This window comes from Fukomys damarensis, unplaced genomic scaffold, assembly GCF_012274545.1.
Source record: "Fukomys damarensis isolate Sample0158 unplaced genomic scaffold, DMR_v1.0_HiC HiC_scaffold_33, whole genome shotgun sequence".
NCBI lineage: Eukaryota > Metazoa > Chordata > Mammalia > Rodentia > Bathyergidae > Fukomys > Fukomys damarensis.
The window spans coordinates 40,006,334-40,027,142 of NW_022900945.1; the positions used below are offsets into that span (position 1 = coordinate 40,006,334).

The window sequence follows — 20,809 nt, forward strand, 5'->3', positions numbered from 1 at the left end:
CCCCGGTACCAAAAAAAAAAAAAAAGATTTATTGAATGTTCACTTTGGTTGGCAGACTATGTCCATAACATTATGTTAGACTCGTTAGTTTCTTCTTTATCATTTCTGGGGTTTTTCTTCCTTAAAGTTTCTTAGTTAGTTCAACTTTTTTTTTTTTTTGGTGCCAGAGATCGAACTCAATACTTTGCGCTGTGAGGCAGGCAGCAGCACCACTGAGCTAAATCCCTGGCCCCTATTCACCTTCTTATTCACATAAGAATCTATTCAGAGTCCTAGCACATAGGTCAGTGTACTACTTGAGAGGCAGTCTTTGTGTATCTGGATAATGTTTTAACCTACATAAAGTGGACCTGAGCTTATTGTGGGTTCAATGGGTGGGAATCATGATGAAAAATATGTGAAACAGATTCCAAAGCGTTTCATCCACACAGTAATTTTAAACCAGGAAAGCAGGATTCTGGGATTCCTGGAGCACCTACCACAAAATGATTAACATTTGAGCTCTCAGGTTTCTTTCTGCAATACTTGCAGTACTCATTGCCTCATTTCTCAGACTTGGAATACTCATGCCTCAGCCGCCCAGAGTGCCAGAGTGCCAGGCCTGAGCTGTCCCACCTGGCTTAAGGTTTCTTTATTTGGAAATGATCAGACCTAGGCTGCTTTAGGATTCGGTTCAGGTGCATGTAACAATATCCTAACTAGGCTTTTTTTTTTTTTTTTCCCTTGGTACTGGGGATTGAACTCAGGACCTTGCACTTGCAAGGCAGGCACGGCGCCACTGAGCTACATCCCCGGCCCCTAAATAGTCATTTTAAATAAGGAAATCTAGGAAATCTTGGATGGAGGTAGTCCAGGGTAACTGTTTATCAGGGACCCACCTTTCTTCTGTCCACAATGATCATGAGTTTTCCAGGCAGAGGAAGGAAGAAAGGGTAAAAAGTTAAAAGGTGTATCTCACTATTTTGCTTCGACTGTGCCTTCCAGAGGTCATACCTAGAAACATCCATTATATTTAATTAGTTTAGTTCATGCCTACTCCTAGCTCCAAGGAACACTTACAAAATATAGTATTTTAACTGGATGCCTGGCCAGTCAGAATAAAATCAGTGTTCTGTTAAACAAAGGGAGAGACTGGGTATTGGATAAGCAACTGGCAGTCTCAGCCATATATGCTCCCAAGCAAGCCATTTGACTAGTTCACCTAGTCAAGATGGTGAGTAACTAGCCTACTGAGTACCATGATAGATGGATGTCAGGGGCCTAAAGCCTTATCTAGAGCTTAGGTTAGCAATGGCGAACTTTATAAACCAGGTGCCCGAACTACAATCCCAGACACCCTTATTTATCACAGAGTGCCAACACTGCATTTAAACCTGAGTACTGAGGGTTTAGTTTAGTAAAACAACTGTTATCCAGTGCTCAGCTACAGGGTTTCACGTGCCAACAGAGAGGGCTCTGTGTGCCTGCTGCGGCACGTGTGCCATTGGTTTGCCACTCCTGGCCTGGAATTCCAGGTGAGATTGTCATTGAACAGGTGTATATGTGAACCTGAGAAGTAAAGAAAAAGAACTGAATTTTCTAAATTCTCAGTGTACACATACTAGTTAAGGCCATGAGAATAGAAAAGTTAAAGGGCCAAGGATGGAAATTTGTGAACATCAACATTTTAGACCAGGCATGACCAGTTTGCAACGCTGGACAGTTAGTAATGTAGTCCCACAAGGTCACAAACTTTTAACGTTATTATGTGACTTTTAGCTATATTTTTAACACACCCCCCCAAGAAAAATAGCAGTCTTAGATGTTCTTTTTCGCAATGCTAGTTTCAGTCAACATAAATACCTTATCTACCTATCAAATGGGAGAAAAATATCCCTCTCTTCACAATCATGTCTTATTCATACCATCATTTTTTGGCAGTACATACACTTGTAAACAACTATTTTTAAAGATGAAGTATACAGAGTAAAATTAGATCAAAAATTCTGAAGAGCAGCTTGAGAACTCACTAGGAATTGTAACCACTTCTGTTAAATCAGATGTTAATACATTGGTTTCACCAAAAAAAGGCCAAATATCCACTAGTTTTATGTTTGTATTGTCCTCTTTCAGTGTTATAAAAAAATGTTAAAATAAGGGAAGCCTCTTAGTTGTATACATTATTTTTTATGTTTTATATGTGGCCAAAGACAGTCACCCTTCATTCAATGCAGCCCGAGCGAGCTGAAACCCAAAAGACTTTACAACCATGCTATAGAGAGTTCTTCAAATTCAGTTCTAACCCTTTTTAGCTGACAAGTCACTTAATTTCTATGGATCTTAGTTCCTTTATTTGTAAAACTGAGCTAATAACTATTATATAATAAGCATCCAATAAATATCATCATCATTATTAGTATTGTCTTTTAAGGAACTTGGATCTAAAGGCAAAGAGAATAGTAGTAAGGAGGTGGGGATGGAAGGGTATGTACAGTGTATTTTCACGGTTAAGATTTTTTTCATGTTCATTGTTCTTTGTCTCTGTTCTACACTATAATTTCAATTATCTGCACATATTTATAAGGTTGTGCTAAAGTTTCTTAACCTCATTTCTTCCCAGCCCTACCTAATGTTGACTTCCTCTACTCTGTAGCTAAACTAGCTAAATATTCTGCAAATACTTCTTTCCTGCTTGTTTATTTTCAAACAAACACTCACATACAAGTTCACTTGATTTCTTTAATTTTTTGTTAACTTGGGCCAAAATTGCCCATTTGTTCAAATGATATTGTAGACTGTTTGGTATAAAAGCTGCTACATTTCACAGTTGTTTTAAACTAGATAAAAACCTAAAATATAATTCTATAATTAGTATGCATAAGAAATTGCTGATATATCACAAACAAATGAAAAGTAAAAGAACATGAAGCAAGGCTTTAGGGCTTTGCTATATTAATGGGTTTTTTTGTTTCTTCACTTTTTTTTAACTTATGAAATAATGACTAGAATAATCAGCTTAGTAACATTTTAAGGTACTATTATAATTTGGATCCACAGGTCAATGTGGTAAAGACTTGGTCCTCAACATGGTACTGTCATATAGCATCCTGTTCCTGAATGATAGATGCAATTCCTTTTTTATCTCTCAGAGAATTTTCTTGTTCCAGCATAGGCTCGGTTTTGTTCAAGTTCTTTTTTTCTATTCATTTTGGTCTCTGCTTTGCTATTAAAAGATCCTCGTGTGCCTGCGCATATTTACCCGAGGCACTAAAATTTGATTAGAAGCATTTTGCTTGTGGAGGTGCTTGTCATCTTTTACTATAGGTTGAGCTGGCTGAGGCATTTTATTAGGAACCCTCAACATCCATCTCATTAGAGCTTTTCTTTGAGACTGGTTGGATTCCCCAGCAAATAGTTTTCCTACACCTTCTTGATGAATATATGCCTAATTCCAAGCATTGCAAGAAGGCAGATTAGGAAAAGAAGGTTGGAACTCTCACCATTAAGTACATCATCTTCCACTCCTCTTGCCATCACGCCTTTTCTCATATTGGCCCTTGAGTCAGGTAGTCCAGCGATTCCCTTGTTTTGCTGCTAGGAAAATGAGTCTCATCCTGCCTGCAAGAGTCAAGGTCTGATTGTTTCTAAGTAGTTTTCAGTCGGTCCTGCTGCCTTTTGTCCCTCCTTTGTTCTATTTCAGGACCAATTTAAGGTTTGCTCTTGCCTTTCAACATTACCAGCGTAAAGTTCAGATTTCTTCAATCTGCTATACCTATCACTTGCCTGTCACTAGCCTCTTATTTTTGTCCCTTCCCTGGCACTCAATTTATCCTTCTGAGATAATGCTTTGACTTTTTTCTTTTTTACCTTAGTAGGGTTGGGAGGAGTTCAGAGACTAATACATGTCCTCAACGTGCTATCTTTTGTATATAATTTTATAAGAAAAGTAAAATAACAGGCTTTTTAATCTCTCTCTCCATCTTTTTTTTTTTTTTTTTTTTGGTACCGGGGATTGAACTCGGGACCTTGCACTTGCAAGGCAGGTGGCAGGACCACTGAGCTAAATCCCCGGCCCCACCAGGCTTTTTAAATGTTGTTTCTTTATACTCGATCATATATCAGGTTTCTTGGTGACAGGAATAATCACATGTCACAAGGTTCAGCATGTTCTGAAGGGTCCAGGACTTCAGTATATTTGCACAGATTTGCGGGGAGCTCTAGAGACCATGGCCAATGTCTTCAGCAAGTGTTGAATCCAAGAGATGTTGGAAAGGAAACAACAGTAAAAAATTCTGGTTTATTTTTTATTGCTTATTTTTATCATTATTTGTTGTGTTTTGTTAATTTACTTATCCATGAAACCAAACTGTTTAGTCCTAATGCAAACTCATTCACCAAAGCAGGTACAAGTTGATTCCCTATCACATTCACCACCTGGATTTCTCCTAACTTTTATCCAAATTTTCAACTCACCCAATAGTCCTTTGCTCTATAGTAGTGTACTTATGTATCAGTCAATATTTACTAGAGAAAAGATATAACACAAGATATATAAATATATAAGAATTTACAGGATTGGCTTACAATGGCCACCCATAGAGTTAGATGAGGAAGAATCCAGAGGATCTGTCTGTACACTGGAGACCAAAGTATTTAGTGAATGTCTGGAGCTCACTGCAGGGTCCTGTGCAAGTCCATAACAGGAGGCCAATAGGTCTGCGATGGAAGGCTGAGGAGTCTACACCAGAAGGAAAGCTGAAGGATCTGTGCCAGAAACCAGCGTGTGCTGCTGGGCAGGAGATGAATGAAGTCTAGGTTGAGACGAGAGCTCCTCTAAGGAATAGAAGCAGCCTCATTTCCCCTTTGTAACATCCAGGCAAGGAGCCGCCCTTGGGTTGATCTCCCTCACCCAACAGTGTGGAATTGCTGAGCCAGTGTAGTAGCCAAGCCTCCCTTAACCAAACTTTTCAAATTGACACAATCACTGAACCATCACAACTTACTACTTTAGAAAGAAAATCAAAACCATCCAACCTGTGCTCTCACCTATCTTGATTGAATTGAGAAATAAAGAGAAAGCTCTCTTTATTTTCACCTATTATTTCTCTTTTCTCCCTATGTTAGAAGAACAATTATCTTTGCTTTCTAAAGCTGAGCCCCTGGGATCTGCACAGGATACAGCATATATATAGAGAACAGCATATACAAAAGCCAGGAAACTTGAAAAAGTGAAGATGTTTTTAAAAATACAGATTTTGGGAGAGAAGAAAAAATAGGAAACAACGTTTTTATAAGTTGAGAGAGGTGGGGGGATGGAAAGGAGAGAAGGGGGATGGGGGAAAAACAAGGCCGTAGACACGTCATGTATATGTATGTATGTATATATACTCCCAGTGATGAATGTGATCATAATGTATACGTAGGATGTACCAATGAACTTAATGGAATAAAAAAATACAGATTTTGGCTTGTGGCTAAGGGGTTTTAGAGTTAACTGAGCATGGTTTGGATGCTGGTTTTGCCCTTGCTTCCTAGATGAGTTACTTCCCCCCTGTGCTTCCTTTCTCTATCTATATAGTGAGGGAGATGCCAGTTACTTCTCAGGATTGTGGTGCAATTAAGTAATATGTGGTAAGCTCTCACTACATGACAGATCCTGATGCTGAAAGAGCTGAAATAAAGCTAGGATTGTAGCTCATCTTAGAGTAAATATTGTGTGTCCTTTAAATATTTTTATGTATTTCTGTCTCTTGCACTAACCATAAACATAAGCCCTGTGAGCTTAGAAACTCTGTCCTCATCGTAAACATCTAGCATATACCCAACACACATAAATTAAATGTGTGTTTTGTGTTAAATGAATGAATGAATTCATTCAGTTGAGTGAAGCCTCAGTTTCCACCAATTGAATTGATAAGTAAATTTACTTTTTTCTCAGTGTCTTGTCATTGAAAGCTTCCAAGATTTCACATTGTTGTTAGGAAGTCATTTTCTCTCTGTTCCACTCATTATTACTACTGACTTTTAGTACATCAATTTGCATTATAGACTTAAGTGAGAGAGTGTGTGCGTCTGTCTGTCTGTCTTTCTGTCTGTCTGTCATGCTTATAACATGCCATCAATAGTAACTGGCTTTTCTTTTTAATTTCCATTCAGGGAAGTGGTGCAAGCAAACTGTGTTCGCTGGAGAAAGAAGTTCTCGTTTATGTGCAAAATGAGTGCAAGTGCTGCTACAGGCATCCTAGATCCTTGTATCTACAGAGTGTCTGTAAGGAAGGTACAAAAATAGCCTATTATTTTTCTGCTTTCAGAAACTATAATTAGTTCCATAGTCACTAACTCACTTTATTTAGCTCTGATTTATTATTAGAACTGTTATACTGTATGTAATTTCACTTCACATTTACAGCAGTAATTTAAATCTCTATGGCAACTATGATGAAGAATTTGAAGTCATAAATTAAAATATTCAAGAACCTTTATCTCACTGTCACTATGCATATAAGTATTAACCATATTTGTATTAATTTGCGGACTATGTATATATTGTGCCATTTCTTAAATTCCTATTCTTTGATAGGCATTTATCAATATTCTAATAATGACCCTGAAAATAGGTGTTATTTTCTCTATTTTTAGGAAAATTAAGGTTCAGAAGAGTAAGGGTACTTTCCAAATTTACTTTGCAAATTGTTAATAAATGGTAAAGGAGCGACTCAAACACAAACCTTTCTGATTACAAGTTTATCTTTTATTTTTTATACATTTCGTTTTCACATACTAGGTTGAGACATGCTACCGATAATCTACAAAAGTGACAATTTTCCATGGTTCTGTTTATACACACATAATACACACACACAATCCTGGCTTTTTAGGAGGAGGGTTGGTAAAAAGGAGTTCTCCATGAGTCACTGGTACTAATGAAACATACTAGCTTTAAAATGTAAACTTTGTAGTTTTTGTAAGTAGGGAAGGAGGAGGGGGTGAAGGGAGGTCAGAGGTATGGGGAAAAGTGAGAACCAACACCTGTCATGTAAAGGTACAAGATCCCAATGATGAACATAACTGTACTGTATCCCTAAAAAGTACCAATAAACTCAATGAGAAAAAAAATGTAAACTTGGGGGCCAAGGATTTAGCTCAGTGGTGCCACTGACTGCCTGCAAGCACAAGGTCCCAAGTTCAATCCCTGGTACCAAAAAAAATTTTAAAGAAAAAGAAAAAATAAAATGTAAACTTTGTTTTATATTTTCAAAACAATATGTACATGAGCAAAAATTAAAAAGCAAAGGATTTAGATTTAAAAGTCTTTTATGCTTTTTCACTGTAATCCTGAATCCTTCAGTATCAGATAAAGAGCTATTATTTTTAGATTCTTATCCAAGTTTTGAACGGACTGATAACAGTACAATGTGTGTGACCATATTTTATATCATTTTATATTGGTTAATCTACTCAGTTAAAATACACAAAATACAGAAAAGATAAGGATGTCCACTATCACCCCCCTTGTTCAAATATAGTATCTGAAACATTAGCCAGAGCAGTCAGGCAAGAGAAAGAAAGAAAAGGGATATGTATAGGAAAGGAAGAAGCTTAAATTATCATTATTTGCAGATGACATGATCCTTAACATAGAAGACCCAAAAGATTGTTAGAACTAGCAAACAAATTCAGCAAGGCAGTAGAATACCAAGTCAAAAATCAACATAGTTCCAATATACCAATAATGAACCCACCAGGAAGGAAACTAGGAAAATAGTACCATTCACACTAGCTTCAAGAAAAATTAGATACTTAGGAATCAACCTAACAAAGAAAGTAAAAGATATATTTTACTATATATAGTAATATATATAGTATATTGAATGAAAACTATACTACTCTGAAAATAAGAGATCAGAGAGGACATCAGAAAATGGAAAGATATCCCCTGTTCCTGGATAGGCAGAGCCAATATAGTGAAAATGGCCATACTTCCAAAATTGATATGTGGATTTAATGCAATCCCAGTCAAATTACCATTCTTCACAGCACTAGAGCAAACAATCCAAAAATTCATATGGAACCAGAACAGACCCAGAATAGCAAAAGCAATCTTGGGCAACAAGAGCAGAGCAGAAGGTATCACAATCCTAGATTCCAAGTTACAGTGATTCTAAAAAAATAGCACAATACTGCCACAAAAATAGACATGTGGATCAAGGGAACAGAATAAAGGATGCAGAAACAGACTCAGGCACATTCATCTATCTGATCTTTGACAAAGGGACCAAAAACATACCTGAGGAAAAATAGCCTCTTTAGCAAATGGTGCTAGGAAAACTGGCTGTATACATGCTCAAGATTGAATCTAGACCCATATCTCTCGCTATATACTAAACTAAAATCAAAATGGATCAAAGATATAAATATTAAAACATATCTATAAAAGATAAGATAGATGAAACTCTTGAAAACATAGGCATAGGCAAAGACTCCCTGAACAGAACACCAGTGACACAAGAAATAATGTCAAGAATCAACAAATGGAATTTTATGAAATTAGAAACTTTTACACAGTAAAGGAAGCAGCCAGTAGAGTATAAGAACAATGTATAGAATGGGAAAATATTTTGCCAGCTATAGCTTTGAAAGATGATGAATATCTAAAACATTCAAAGAACTTAGAAAAAAATAGGCCCTCCAAAATAAAAGACTAAATCAAAAATTGGACAACTGGAATGAATAAACATCTCTCGGGGAAAAAAAAGTAGAAATGGGTAATCAATACATCTCTGAGCTCAACATTTCTGGCCCTCAGAGAAATGCAAATTTAAACAACACCAAGATTCCCCTTACTCCAGAAAGGATAGCTATCATCAAGAAATCAAAAATAAATGCTGACAAAGCTTCACAGGGAAAAGGGAACCCCTGTTGTTGATGGGAATGTAAATTAGCATTATTAACACTATGGATATCAATATAGAGGCTCCTCAAAAAGCTAAAAGTGAATTCCATTTCGACCAGCTATTCCCCTTCTAAGTATCTTACTGAAAGAGCTAAAGACATCGTATTACAGTGATACATTTTTATAGCAGTGCAACTCATGACAGCTAAATATTGGAAGCATCCCATATGCCCATCATCAGATGAATGGATAAAGAAAATGTAGGATTTATACTCAATGGAATACTGTTCTATTCTGCTATAAAGGATAAATTTATGTCATTTGTAGGAAAATGGATGTACCGTGAGACCATAATATTAAATGAAATAAGTCTGACACGTAAGCTTAAATATCAAAATGGTTTCTCTTATAGAAAAAAGTGTGCATATACCCTTGAAACATATCCCACAGGTTAGAACATAGTCATGTGGCCACACAAAACTGAAAGAAAGGCTATGACCCTCATCCATAGCTGGCCAACAGATTCTAAAGTTAAAGAAGAGGAGGCGCCAAGCGTGGTGGCACACACCTCTAATCCCAGCACTGGGGACTGAGGCAGGAGGATCGCTGTGAGTTCAAGACCAGCCTGGGCTACATAGTGAGCTCCAGGTCAGTCTGAACTACATAGTGAGACCCTGTCTCAACAAAAAAAGGGGGCGGGGGGAGAATGGGTGTAGTGAAGTGAACCACTAGCACCTTCTGCTGTGCCTGGCTAGATAGAGATATTCATTGAGTTCATTCTGCATAATCCTCCCTAGGTATTATATAAAAAAATAAATTAGGGAACAACTATATAAACATGTTGTAAATTGCAAAAAAATGCCATAAGCAAAGTCATAAATTAGAAGAAAGTATTTGCAAATCATGTCAAGCAACTAATTTCCTTAATTTAGAAAGAGCACTTCCAAATAATAAAATGATCAACAATCATTTAGAAAAATAGGCAAGGGACAGAGTGTACAGTCCACAAAAAAATAAAGTATAAACAACTTTTAAGCAAAATATCTTCGATCTCACACAAATTATAATTACAAGTAAGATACCATTTTTTAGCTATAAAGTTGACAAAAACCAAAAATTTGATAATATACTCTGATGCCTATGCACAGCAAAGCAGTCAGTCACCAGTCAACAAATATGTGAACGTCTACAATGTGCTACATATGTTCCAGGTACTTGAGGACAGAGGTAAAGCAGAGTGAGATCCTATCCTCAAGGACTTTGCTTTCTGGTTGGAGTTGGCAAGACATGATAATAAAGCCAGAAAGTAATGATAATGTTAAGCATAAAGTACCATGAGGGTAATAGAGTAACTTGGAAAAGAGACATCTGTTTAGAAAATTGGGGAAAGTCAGTAAAAACTTAACTGAAACAAAACATTTGAAGGAAGGCAGCTGTGTAAAGATGCAGGGAAAGGCTGGGGATTAGCCCGGTGGTATAATACTTGCCTAGCATTTACCCAAGTTCCATACCCTGAAAACACACACATGCACAAAGATATGGGGAAAGATCAATTTACAGGAGTGAGAACCAAAAGTAAAAAGACTTTGTATTAGTTTCCAGGACTCCTATGTCAAAATACACAAACTGGGTGATTTAAAACAACAGATGTATACATTCTCCATTCTGGAATCTAGAAATCCAAACTCAAGTTGTCACCAGGGCCATACTCCCTCCAGGAAAGAAACTATTCCATGCCTCTCTCCTAGGTTCTGTAGTTTCAGAGTGAGATCTGTCCTATCTTCAAGGACTTTACTTTCTGGCAGTCTTTACTTTTGTCTTTCCTTGGCTTGTAGACACATCACTTAATTACATGACTGTCTTCTCCCTTTGCAATATAGTTTAGAGAGAAAAATAATGAAAGAGGTGCAGTGCCCCAGCCTGTCAAATGCTCTCGCAGACTAAGTATGATGAAGGCAGATACTTTGGCCTTAATAAAATGAAGATCACTGAAAATTGTAAGAAACAGCTACAGAGGAGAAATGAGGACAGAAGCCCCGTTGAAGAGGGTTGAATAGAGAGTAGAATACAGTGGTCGTTTTGGGGGGGCTAGGAGGAGTCCACACCGTTGCATTTAACATTTTAACTGTCCACTGATACTAAGAAATTACTTGGCATAACGCTTAATTTTAAATCCTTAATTATATGATAACCCAATAGTGTTTTCTATCTTTGGCAGGAGTTAAAAGGTGGAAAAGCTTATGCAAAGGTAAGAAGATTTTAACTCTTGAGTAACTCATAATGTAACTATTTGCTATCTATAGACTTAAAATTAAGTGACTTACTCTTCTAATTGTTGTTTGAGCTTGACTCTTTAAGTAAAGCAACTTGGAGCTTGAATGGTTCTATCCAACAATAAATTAAAGGCATAGTCTTTCTAAGTTCTTATGGGGTGTTACTCTTTAGTTTTAGCTTCCTTACTGAGAATGATCTCTAGTTTCTAGCTCACTGTGAATTATTGCCAGGCTCACCGCTCCTCAGTGGAGTAGGAACTTTTCTCTGTGTTCTCTTCACACTCAATATACGTTCTTCAATTGGTATTTGCAGTAGACTGGTTCCAAGACCCTCCCCTCCCGCAGGATAACAAAATCCGAGGATGCTCAAGTTCCTTATATAAAATGGCATTTGCATATAACATACAAACATTCTCCAATATGCTTTAAATCATTTCTGGATTCCTCATGATATTTAATATAATAGAAATATTATGTGTATGGTTGTTATGCTGTGTTGTTTAGACAGTAATGACAAGGAAAAAAGTCTGTTCATGTTTGATAGAGTCACAGGTTTTTAATATTTTTCCATCCACAATTGGTTAAATTCAGATGTAGAACCCACAAATACAGAGAGCCAAAAATTCAATTCATTACTACACTTTGTTATTTTTATCAGCTATGTGCTCGAGTTTTTGCTGAATAGGAAGAATAAGTAATTATTACTACTCTCTCTCTCTCTCTCTCTCTCTCTCTCTCTCTGGTATTGGGGATCAAATTCACGAGCTTGCGCTTGCTAGGCTGATGTGGCACTATTGAGCTAAATCCCCAGCCCCATATTTCTTTTTTATTTATGTTCTCTGTGAATGGTAAATGTATCATTCCAGTCCTCAGAGATAAGAACCTGGAGTAGTTTTAACCACCAAACTCCCTAAATCTAGTTGTTTACATTGTCACCTAGGATCTTCTTTGCTACAAATAACAGAAAACTTTCCTCAACTAGAGTTTGTTTTTTTTTTTAACCCCACAGAACAATTAGATGTGATATTGAGCTGCTTGGTTAATCCACTGACTGAAAAACATCATCAGTAACCCATGTTTTTCTCTTTCCATTATCCTGTTCTCTGTATGATGACTTTGCTCTTGGCTAATGCCTCTCCTGAGCATCAGGTCTGTTGAAGTTTCAGTCAACACATTCACATAATATAAAATTAAAAGAAAATCCTGCTACTCCCCTACTTGTAGTCCTTAAGCAGCTATTTATTACTTAAAAGGAACTGTGAAATTCTATGACTTAGCATATAAGATACATTTTGGTATGCAAATCATTTCCGCTACTTCATCTCTTCTACATACCTGCCATCTGGATTCTCTCTCTCATCCTTATAAAGCATACTACTTATCGTAAACTTCCTGGATTATCTCCACTATCTTAGATTCTTTGCCTTGTGACTTAATGTTTTCCCCACCATGCATGTATTTCTGCCTCCTCTTGTCATCAACTGGTGTATCATTGAATACTTAGCTTAGTCATCCCTTCCCACCAAGAACTTCTCTTTTCCTCTCTTGTAATTATGTCTTTTTCTATCACAGTATGTATCAGATAGTATTATAAGAATTTTTTTCTATTTTCTTTCATATATTACTAACTATGAGAGTAAGAATGACTCTATACGGGCTGGAGGTATAACTCTGGTAGGGCATTTGCCCAGGATGCATAAGGCCCTGGGTTTAATCCCCAGCACTGGAAGAAAAAATGCTATATTTCCAATGCCTAATATTACCTGGAATGTGGATGCTGAAAAAAAATTGCGGGGGACTGGGATCAAACTCAGGACCTTGTGCTTATGAAGCAGGTGGTGACACCACTGAGCTAAATCCTCAGCCCCAAAAATTATTTTTTTACTAAGTTAATATCTACCACAGATATGGCTGTATGTGTCTGTGTGTGTTTTTCATGGAACAGTTATCTTGGTGAAACCTAAGAAAGCACGCACTAGGATATCTCGATGTAATGTAAGCTCTTTGAAGACAGGGTATTTGTCCTGTTGTTCACTGTTTTTCTGGGTTTAAAACAGCCTGGCACATAAAAGGTGCTCACTGAATGTTGACCTCACTCATAAGTAACCTTTAGCCTCACGTTAAGCTATTCTACTTTTAATATGTTTTCTTAATGGAGACTGTCAGTTTGGGCGACCATAACGAATTACCATGACATTCATTTCTCATATCTCTGGAGGCTGAGAAGTCCAAGATCAAGGTGCTGGCAGAATCCAGAGCCTGATGAGAGCCCACTGCTTGTGCACAGATGGCTGGCTGCTCATTATGTCCTCACATGGCAGAGATCAGAGAGAAGCAGTTCTCTCCTGTCTTTGTAAAGGGAATTAATCCAGGGCTAGGCATAGAATTCAGTGACAAAGCATGTGCTTTAGCACGTGCAAGGCCCTGGGTTTTCCTCAGCACAAAAAAAGCAAAAAGAAACACCACCTCTGCTTGAGGACTCCATCCTTGGGACCTAATTGCCTCCCAAGGTTACATCACACATCACTGACACCATCCTTTTGGGAGTTAGGGTTCAAGTGTATAAATTTTGTGGAAACATAAATATACGGTCCAGAAGAGATAATCAGATGTTTAAACTTAGTGACAGTGTTAGTATTACAACAGTGAACAATAAGACAGTGGGCTGTATTTTATTCAGTAAATGTATATTAAGTGCCCATCATGTGCCATCTTTCCCGGTGTCATTCTGAGTACTAGACCCAACAGTGAACAAAACAGACAAAAATCCCAGCCTTTATGGAGCTTACATTCTAATGGGAATTAGAGGGGTAAGGGACAGACAAGCAAAGAAATGTAAAGTATCAATGGACACGAGATGATAATAACTACTAAGGAGAACAGAGCAGGTAAGGATAACGAGTGATAACCACAGGGCAAGAGAGGGAAGAGGGGCGTATTTTAGGGTAGGCAGGAAAGGATCTTTTAGTGTAATGACATTGAACACTGACATGAATGGAGTGAAAGACAGAGCTACAAGGCCATCTGAAGAAGTTTTTCAGCCAAAGAACAAGAGTTAAAGGCCTTGGGGTGACCTTGTCGTCTTTAAGGAATACGACCTTGTGGCTAACAAGGACGGAAGGGGGACATGAAGGTGAACAAGTGCTCAGGGACTGCAGAATTAGAGATCGCTTAGACAAAACTTGTAAGGAGTTTTGTCTGGGCCTGGGGAACAAAAATGATTCAACAGCCTAGTGAGAGATGAGTGAGATTTGGTTTGGTTCTTTAAGAAAGGAGAAAAGCTAGTATATTTATGTGCTAATGAGAACAAACCAGGAGAGAGGGGAAATTTTAGAATGCCAAAGAGCTGGAAGAACTGAAGTAAAGAACTCAGAGTGGGGAAGTGGAGAGTGGTTGGCCTCAGGAGCACAGCCGGTTTGTCCCTAGTGCTGTGAGAGGAAAGGCAGACGAACAGTGCAGGTGCAGGTGGGTGCGTGGAAGTGGCAGTAAGAGCTTGGAAGTTAAGTGCTCTTTTCATGGCTCTTATTTTTCTGACAGAAATCGGAAGCAAGGTGAGCAGAGAGAGAAGACAAGAAAGAGTTATTGAAGTTCAAAGACAAAGGTGGAATAGATGAGATAGAGGGTGTTAATAATGTATGATCCAGGCCCCTGCCACCACGCCCTCTCCTCCACCAGGCCTGCAGAGTTGAGGAAGAGCCGCCTGCGGGCTGAGCAATGCCAGGAGCAGCACACCATACCGCTGGGAAGCGGCAGGGACCTCTTTGGGCAGGGCGCTGTTGCACTAGGAGGATGGCTGCAGGGGACAAGTGAGCAAGCACTGTGTTGTGGACACCAGGCCAGAGCCTCGAAGCTTTCATGAAAGAGCAGGGAAATTGCCCTGAGCATGACCTGCCGGTGTAATCCTAGCATTCAGGAGGCTGAGGCAGAAGGATCACTGAGAATTTGAGGCCCGCCTGGGCTACATATAAACAATTGCTTTCTGGTCAAACCATGACTGCACTGTGTCCCTTGGGTGACAAGGCAGCTATGGGTGGAGGTCTGGTGTCCAGCTGTGCTGTCTCCCTCCTCTGTTGCACCTTCTTCATCTTAAGCTCCTTGGTGATTCAGAATAATTCTGTGTACAGCAGCATTGGCAAGAGGCTTTCCAAGTTACAGGACCATCAGAAATACCCAGATGTGGCCTGCAGGAGGGAGAAGGTCAATTCCCACATAATAAGGGAGGAGACTTCCTTTGCTACTGTGATTCACGGCCAGATAGTTCATAGCTTTGGCACTGAGATTTTCCCATCCCAGGCCAGTTTTTCTGTGGCTCTCTTCAGCTACCCTGAATACACATTTTCTGTGGCTCTCTTCTACCATCCTGAATACACATTTTGAAAAGAGTGTTGCAAATGGAAATGGCACTAGATTTGACCTCAGATCTCTCCCTTCCTCCTGCCAACCCTGCCAGTCCCCGAGGTCTTGCCAGGTGTGTGGGCCACAGCAGCCTTGGCCACTGAGAAATAACACATGATTCAGATAAGAATAAAATAATCCTGGCACTCAGGAGGCTGAGGCAGGAGGATCGCTGTGAGTTCAAGGCCAGCCTGCACTACACGGTGAGACTCTGTCTCCAAAACCAAACAAATGAATAAAGTGGTGGGCTTGATGGCATGCATCTGTAGTCCCAGCTACTCCAGAGGTTGAGGCAGGAAGATTCCTTGAAACCCGGAGTTCAAGGCCAACCTAGACCACATGGTGTTAGGTAAAAGAGCCAAAAAACCAGCACCAGACCAGGACTACAACAAGCCTTTATTATTGAGAGGATCTGCCAGGCTGTCTCCTAACAAAGGAAAAGCAGCTGGAGAAACAGGGAGCTTCTTTTATAGGAGCTGGGTGGGGTTAACCTGAGCTGGGTTGGAGTTGAGTGAGGCAGCACTTAGGGATTGGAGGAGCCTGTGACATCACTAGCTGCTAGAAGGTAGCAAGTATTAGGTTACTCTTTTGGCGGGAGAAGGGGCATGATGGGAAGAAGAATCCTGTCCTTTGTTGGGAGAAGCCATATTTTAACATGGAGGCTGCTAGTCTATGTGGCAGCCATCTCAAGGCAAGGGAAATCAAACACGTGGTGAGAACCCCACCTCATAAGAAGAGATGAGGTGAAATAAACAGCCTTGCAGATGTGGAATCTGAACTGTAGAGCAGGGCTCAGGACTGCTCAGGCACTGTGCCTAGGAAGAGAGCTCCAGGGCTCCGTCCCCAGGACTGGGGATGAAAGAAGAGTAGGACGCAAGTGTGGCTGCCTGGCTGGGACCCATCCTCTCCTGGGGATCCATGGAGAGCCTGGTGGGGGTACATAGCTCAGGGAGGGTCCCCAGATCCGCGGGAAGGGTCAAGCTGCTGAGGAGAAAGCTCGCCCTCTGCCCCCAGCCCGGAAGTGCCGGGAAGCAGTGAGTGCCTCCCCGACCACCACAGGGCCTACAGCTGTGGCAAGCGGAAGAGAAAACAGAAAACGGCTTGCTCTGTTTTCTGTTTTTCTTTCACATTTGCTTTAAACATGGCTAGGATAATGCTCCGGTCTTCACAATGTCTGCAGATGTGCATGGTGCAACATACAAAGCCTCAAGACCATCCAAGAAAACTGCAAAACTTCACATAGCAGGGACGGTATTCCAGGCAATGGGATACCCAACAGGCTCTGTTGCAGATATATTCAATGTATGAGTTCCGATGAAAAATCAGATAATGAAGGCAAAAATGAAACAGTGTCTTCAAAGTCAAGCAATAATACTGGAAATTCTGCAACTGAAACCACCAGTAGCTTAAGAGGTAAGAACGCAGGGCCCTATCCTCACCGCAAGTCGCAAAAATGCTGTAATGGAGCTCAGTGAAAAAAGATGCGGTCTCAGGTGTGAACCTGTCTCAGACACTGGTGGAAGCCACGACAAGCAGTTTATAATGGAGGTAGACGGAAATGGACAGAAATTCAGAGGCTCAAGTCCAATAAGAAAGTGACAGAGGCAAGTGCAGCTTTTGCTGCTCTAGAGAAGCTGTTTTCTGGACCCAATACAGCAAATAAGAAGAAAAAGAAGATTATTCCTCAGGAAAAGGGTGTGAATACAGCTGTGTCTGCAGCAGCCCCAGGGGGTTCAAGGCAAAGGAAGAGGAACTCTGAGGGGAGCTTTCTCTGGGGCTACAGCTGCTCCTGACTAGACCTCCAGGCTGTGGAGGTATTGTTACAGCACAGCTGCCCCTGCCTGTGGTTTCCCCAAGAGAATGCTTCTGTTGCCCATTTCGAAATTCCCAACATATCCTCTTCCCCACTACTCATTCTTTTAGCAAATGACAGAAGCTCATTCCTGTTGAACAACAGTATAGTACCATGCAGAATTAGCAAAAAAGGCTTTTTATCCTGCTTGCTTTGAACACATACTTGATCAAAATTATTTGTAAAGAACATCTTTCCTATTTTTTGATTTTAACAAATGCAAATTTAGTTCTCTAAAACTTGAAAACAGACAAAAAGAAAAGAAAGGAAACAAGTTCTGTAACACAGTACCTCATTTCTGGAAAATAATTTATACCAGCCCTTATGTTCTAGGGAAATAAAAGTCTAGCACTTCTAAGTTTAAGTTTTAAAAGTATCACATTATGTAAAAGTAACTTTGTGAGGGATGTACAGAGTCTCAAACACTGATCACAAATAAACAGCTTTGTTGTAAAATAATAATAATAATAATAATAATAAATGATCCAGTAAGTCACAGGAGTCTTCACATGTGCAAATGAAATAAGGATATATCCAGGCTTTTTCCTGCTGATATGTTAGGCCCCTAAAAGGCAGTGAGATGTTACAATAACAATACAGTAACAATGTTAAAATTATATAGATGTTACCTGTAGCTTGATATATGCCTGACTTACCGTGTTTGAGGCCATGTTTGAGACTTCCTTTGTTCTCTTATCCTTTTCTTATACTAGTTAAAAGCTGCTAAAATGACGCTGCAGTCTACAATTAAAATCTGCATCTGTGCTGGGGATTTAGCTCAGTGGAACTGCTACCTCGCAAGTGCAAGGTCCTGAGTTTGATCCCTGGTACCAAAAAAAAAAAAAAAAAAAAAAAACTTCATCCTGAATACCACTCTTTGCCACTCTGTTTTAAAACCTTAAAGCAAACAATCTCAGCAATGTTTGAAATGTATAGTGCTTTTTTTGGTTCATACGGATGTGCTTAATTAATTGTAAATTGAGTTTTTTTTATTAATAAGGGACTTCATACATACTTAGTCCTGAAGAATAAACTTAATTTATTTTAATAATATAATGATATAGTAAGGTTTACTTCTTGCACCACTTGAAGTAAAAAGTAAGGTTGAGCAGCATCAGAGGAAAAACTATAGAGCAACTTTCAGTAACTGCGGAAAATTGAACCAGACCTCTGAGTAGTAATGAACAGGTTTAAACTGAACTGGGTAGCAGCAGAGAGGTTAGCTATGGAACAGACCTATAAGAAAGGGCAAAAGAAGAGAGATTCAGCTCAAGGATGATTAGCAAGGAGAATGTTTTGGAAGCTGAGCGAAGAAAAGGGGTTTGTACTAAAGAAAGTGTGTGAATCGCTTAAGAGATTAAGAGAACTGAATAACTTGGAGCAACTCTCTGCAGTTTTAAGGGTTACCAGCATAGAGTGAAAACCAAAATAGAGCTTGATCATTTTTCTGTTTGAATATGCAAATGATTATGATTGGTTTGCTGGTGTTTCCCACGGTGTGGCATGAGTGCCACTGTTACATGCAATGATTTAAGTTGTATAATACACATTAGTTTTACTCTAACAGTGATGTTTTTATTTTAATATAAATGGAAAAATATATGTCACACATCAGATCTGTGATATCAAAGATCCTATGCTTGAGGTGAGAATAAAATAGATAATAAGCTTTCATTTAAAAAGTAAACCAGTCTGTCTTCTGACAAGGTCTACAGAACATACCCAGCAAGATAAACAACATCTCTCTGCAGGCAGCGTGGAGCTCTTGAGCAGATGCCAGCCAGCAGACACAGTCTCATTATTAAGGTTTTATTTCATTTCAGAGTACAAATACTTTTCAAATCCACATTAGCTTTTATAAACTAAGGAGCTACATTTTTCACCCTCACACACCCGAATGAAGTATGACTTGTGTACACATATACTGCAGCAAAAGGGATAAAGGCCAGTTTGTCTGTCATGACATTTCCTTTCACGCATTAGTTTCTTGAGAGCATCACTCTTGCTGCTAAAGTTAATGTTTACTTTCTTTTCTTCTCACATTTCCATTAAAGGGTGAGCTAAGCCTCCCAGCCATTTTTTAATTAACAAGATTCCAAGGACAAACTGTTAAGTGTGATTCTTATGGTTCTCCTTAAGTATGGGGCACACCTTATTTTATTGATGTTCTTTCAGTATCTCAGGTGATAGGATTTTTTGTTTTTGTCATTTAATCCAAGATTTTAAACAGCACAAGTCTAAATCATGCAGTAACTGCAAAAGGTTACATAGGCACTGCTGTATTGACAAATGCCCCCTCAGGATATATCACTTGTCATCTTTTTTCTTTATTGGGAAAAATAATTAACAGTGTGGGTCTTTCACGAGCTGCTACTGTTTAGCTTTCTGCCCTGCCCTTCTATTCAATTATCTCTAACAACAGAGCAAAATCTATGCTCAGTTGCAGACTGGAATCAGTAAGCAGTGTAATAGAAGGGTTCTGAGATAGTATACAACAACTTTAAAATTGTGGGGCTGGTGAAGAAGACCAACTCTAAATGATGACAATTTTGTACAGTATTATACAAAGTTCAGACCTGGAAGAGATTATTTAAATTTTTTCTTTTTGTTTTGTTTTGTTTTGTTTGTAATTCACTTGCTTAAGGGACAGAAAATTTGGTACAGAGCAAAGATATACCAAAACTACTTCAACTGACTGAAACTATTCTTTTCCCCCTTATATTGATAGAAACACTTTGTAAGTGAACTATGTATGGAAAGAAGAGAGCTTTTACAAAAATGTCTAGTTACCCATATCTTTCCGTACTTAAACACATTTGTTCAAAGGATTAAAAACATCTACAAGTTTAGATCATAGATAAATCTCTATAGCCTGATATTTTTAGTTTTCACTGATTAAGCTGCTGACACTTTTTTTTAAAAAAAAAATGGAATTACATAAATTATTTAAAGATGCTGGATCTTGATATTTTTCTCAGTATTTCTTTAAAATTGGTATAATTTGTGTATGAACCTTGATTCTGAAATTCGTTCTATTCCTACCTCATTCTGCCTTTTACACTGCCTCTAAAGGTAAACTCTCAATACTCAGCTTTGAAACTAAAAATTAGATTTGAAATCTGTATTACCTTTAAGTTGCATTTTATATTTTTCTTTTTTAATTTAACCCTTGAAAATACAGCTAGATATTTCTTCAGATGTCTTGATGGTGCTTCATAAGTTAAACAAAGAAGTTAAAAACTCAGTTTTTCCAGCAATCTTATAGCTTGTGCCTTGGCTAAATACTCAAGGGATAAAATGGCCTTGTTGTTTAGTATCTCCTTCCTGAAGAGCATTTTTGTATTGTACTTTATTTTTTATTATACCTTAAACACTATGTAAATAAGTCTTTAGTAATAAAGAATTATAAATTATATT

The 20,809-nt window shown here is 38.6% G+C and overlaps 1 protein-coding gene across 1 annotated transcript in view; it reads left to right on the forward strand.

Moving 5' to 3' along the window:
- Positions 1-20,809, forward strand: part of Fam102b (family with sequence similarity 102 member B) — a 61,426-nt gene that overhangs the window by 19,739 nt on the left and 20,878 nt on the right. Inside the window, exons 2-3 of the mRNA XM_033758074.1 lie at positions 6,136-6,256; positions 11,091-11,120. Of these exons, the coding sequence (XP_033613965.1) occupies positions 6,136-6,256; positions 11,091-11,120 (151 nt within the window). The remainder of the gene's footprint in view (positions 1-6,135; positions 6,257-11,090; positions 11,121-20,809) is intronic.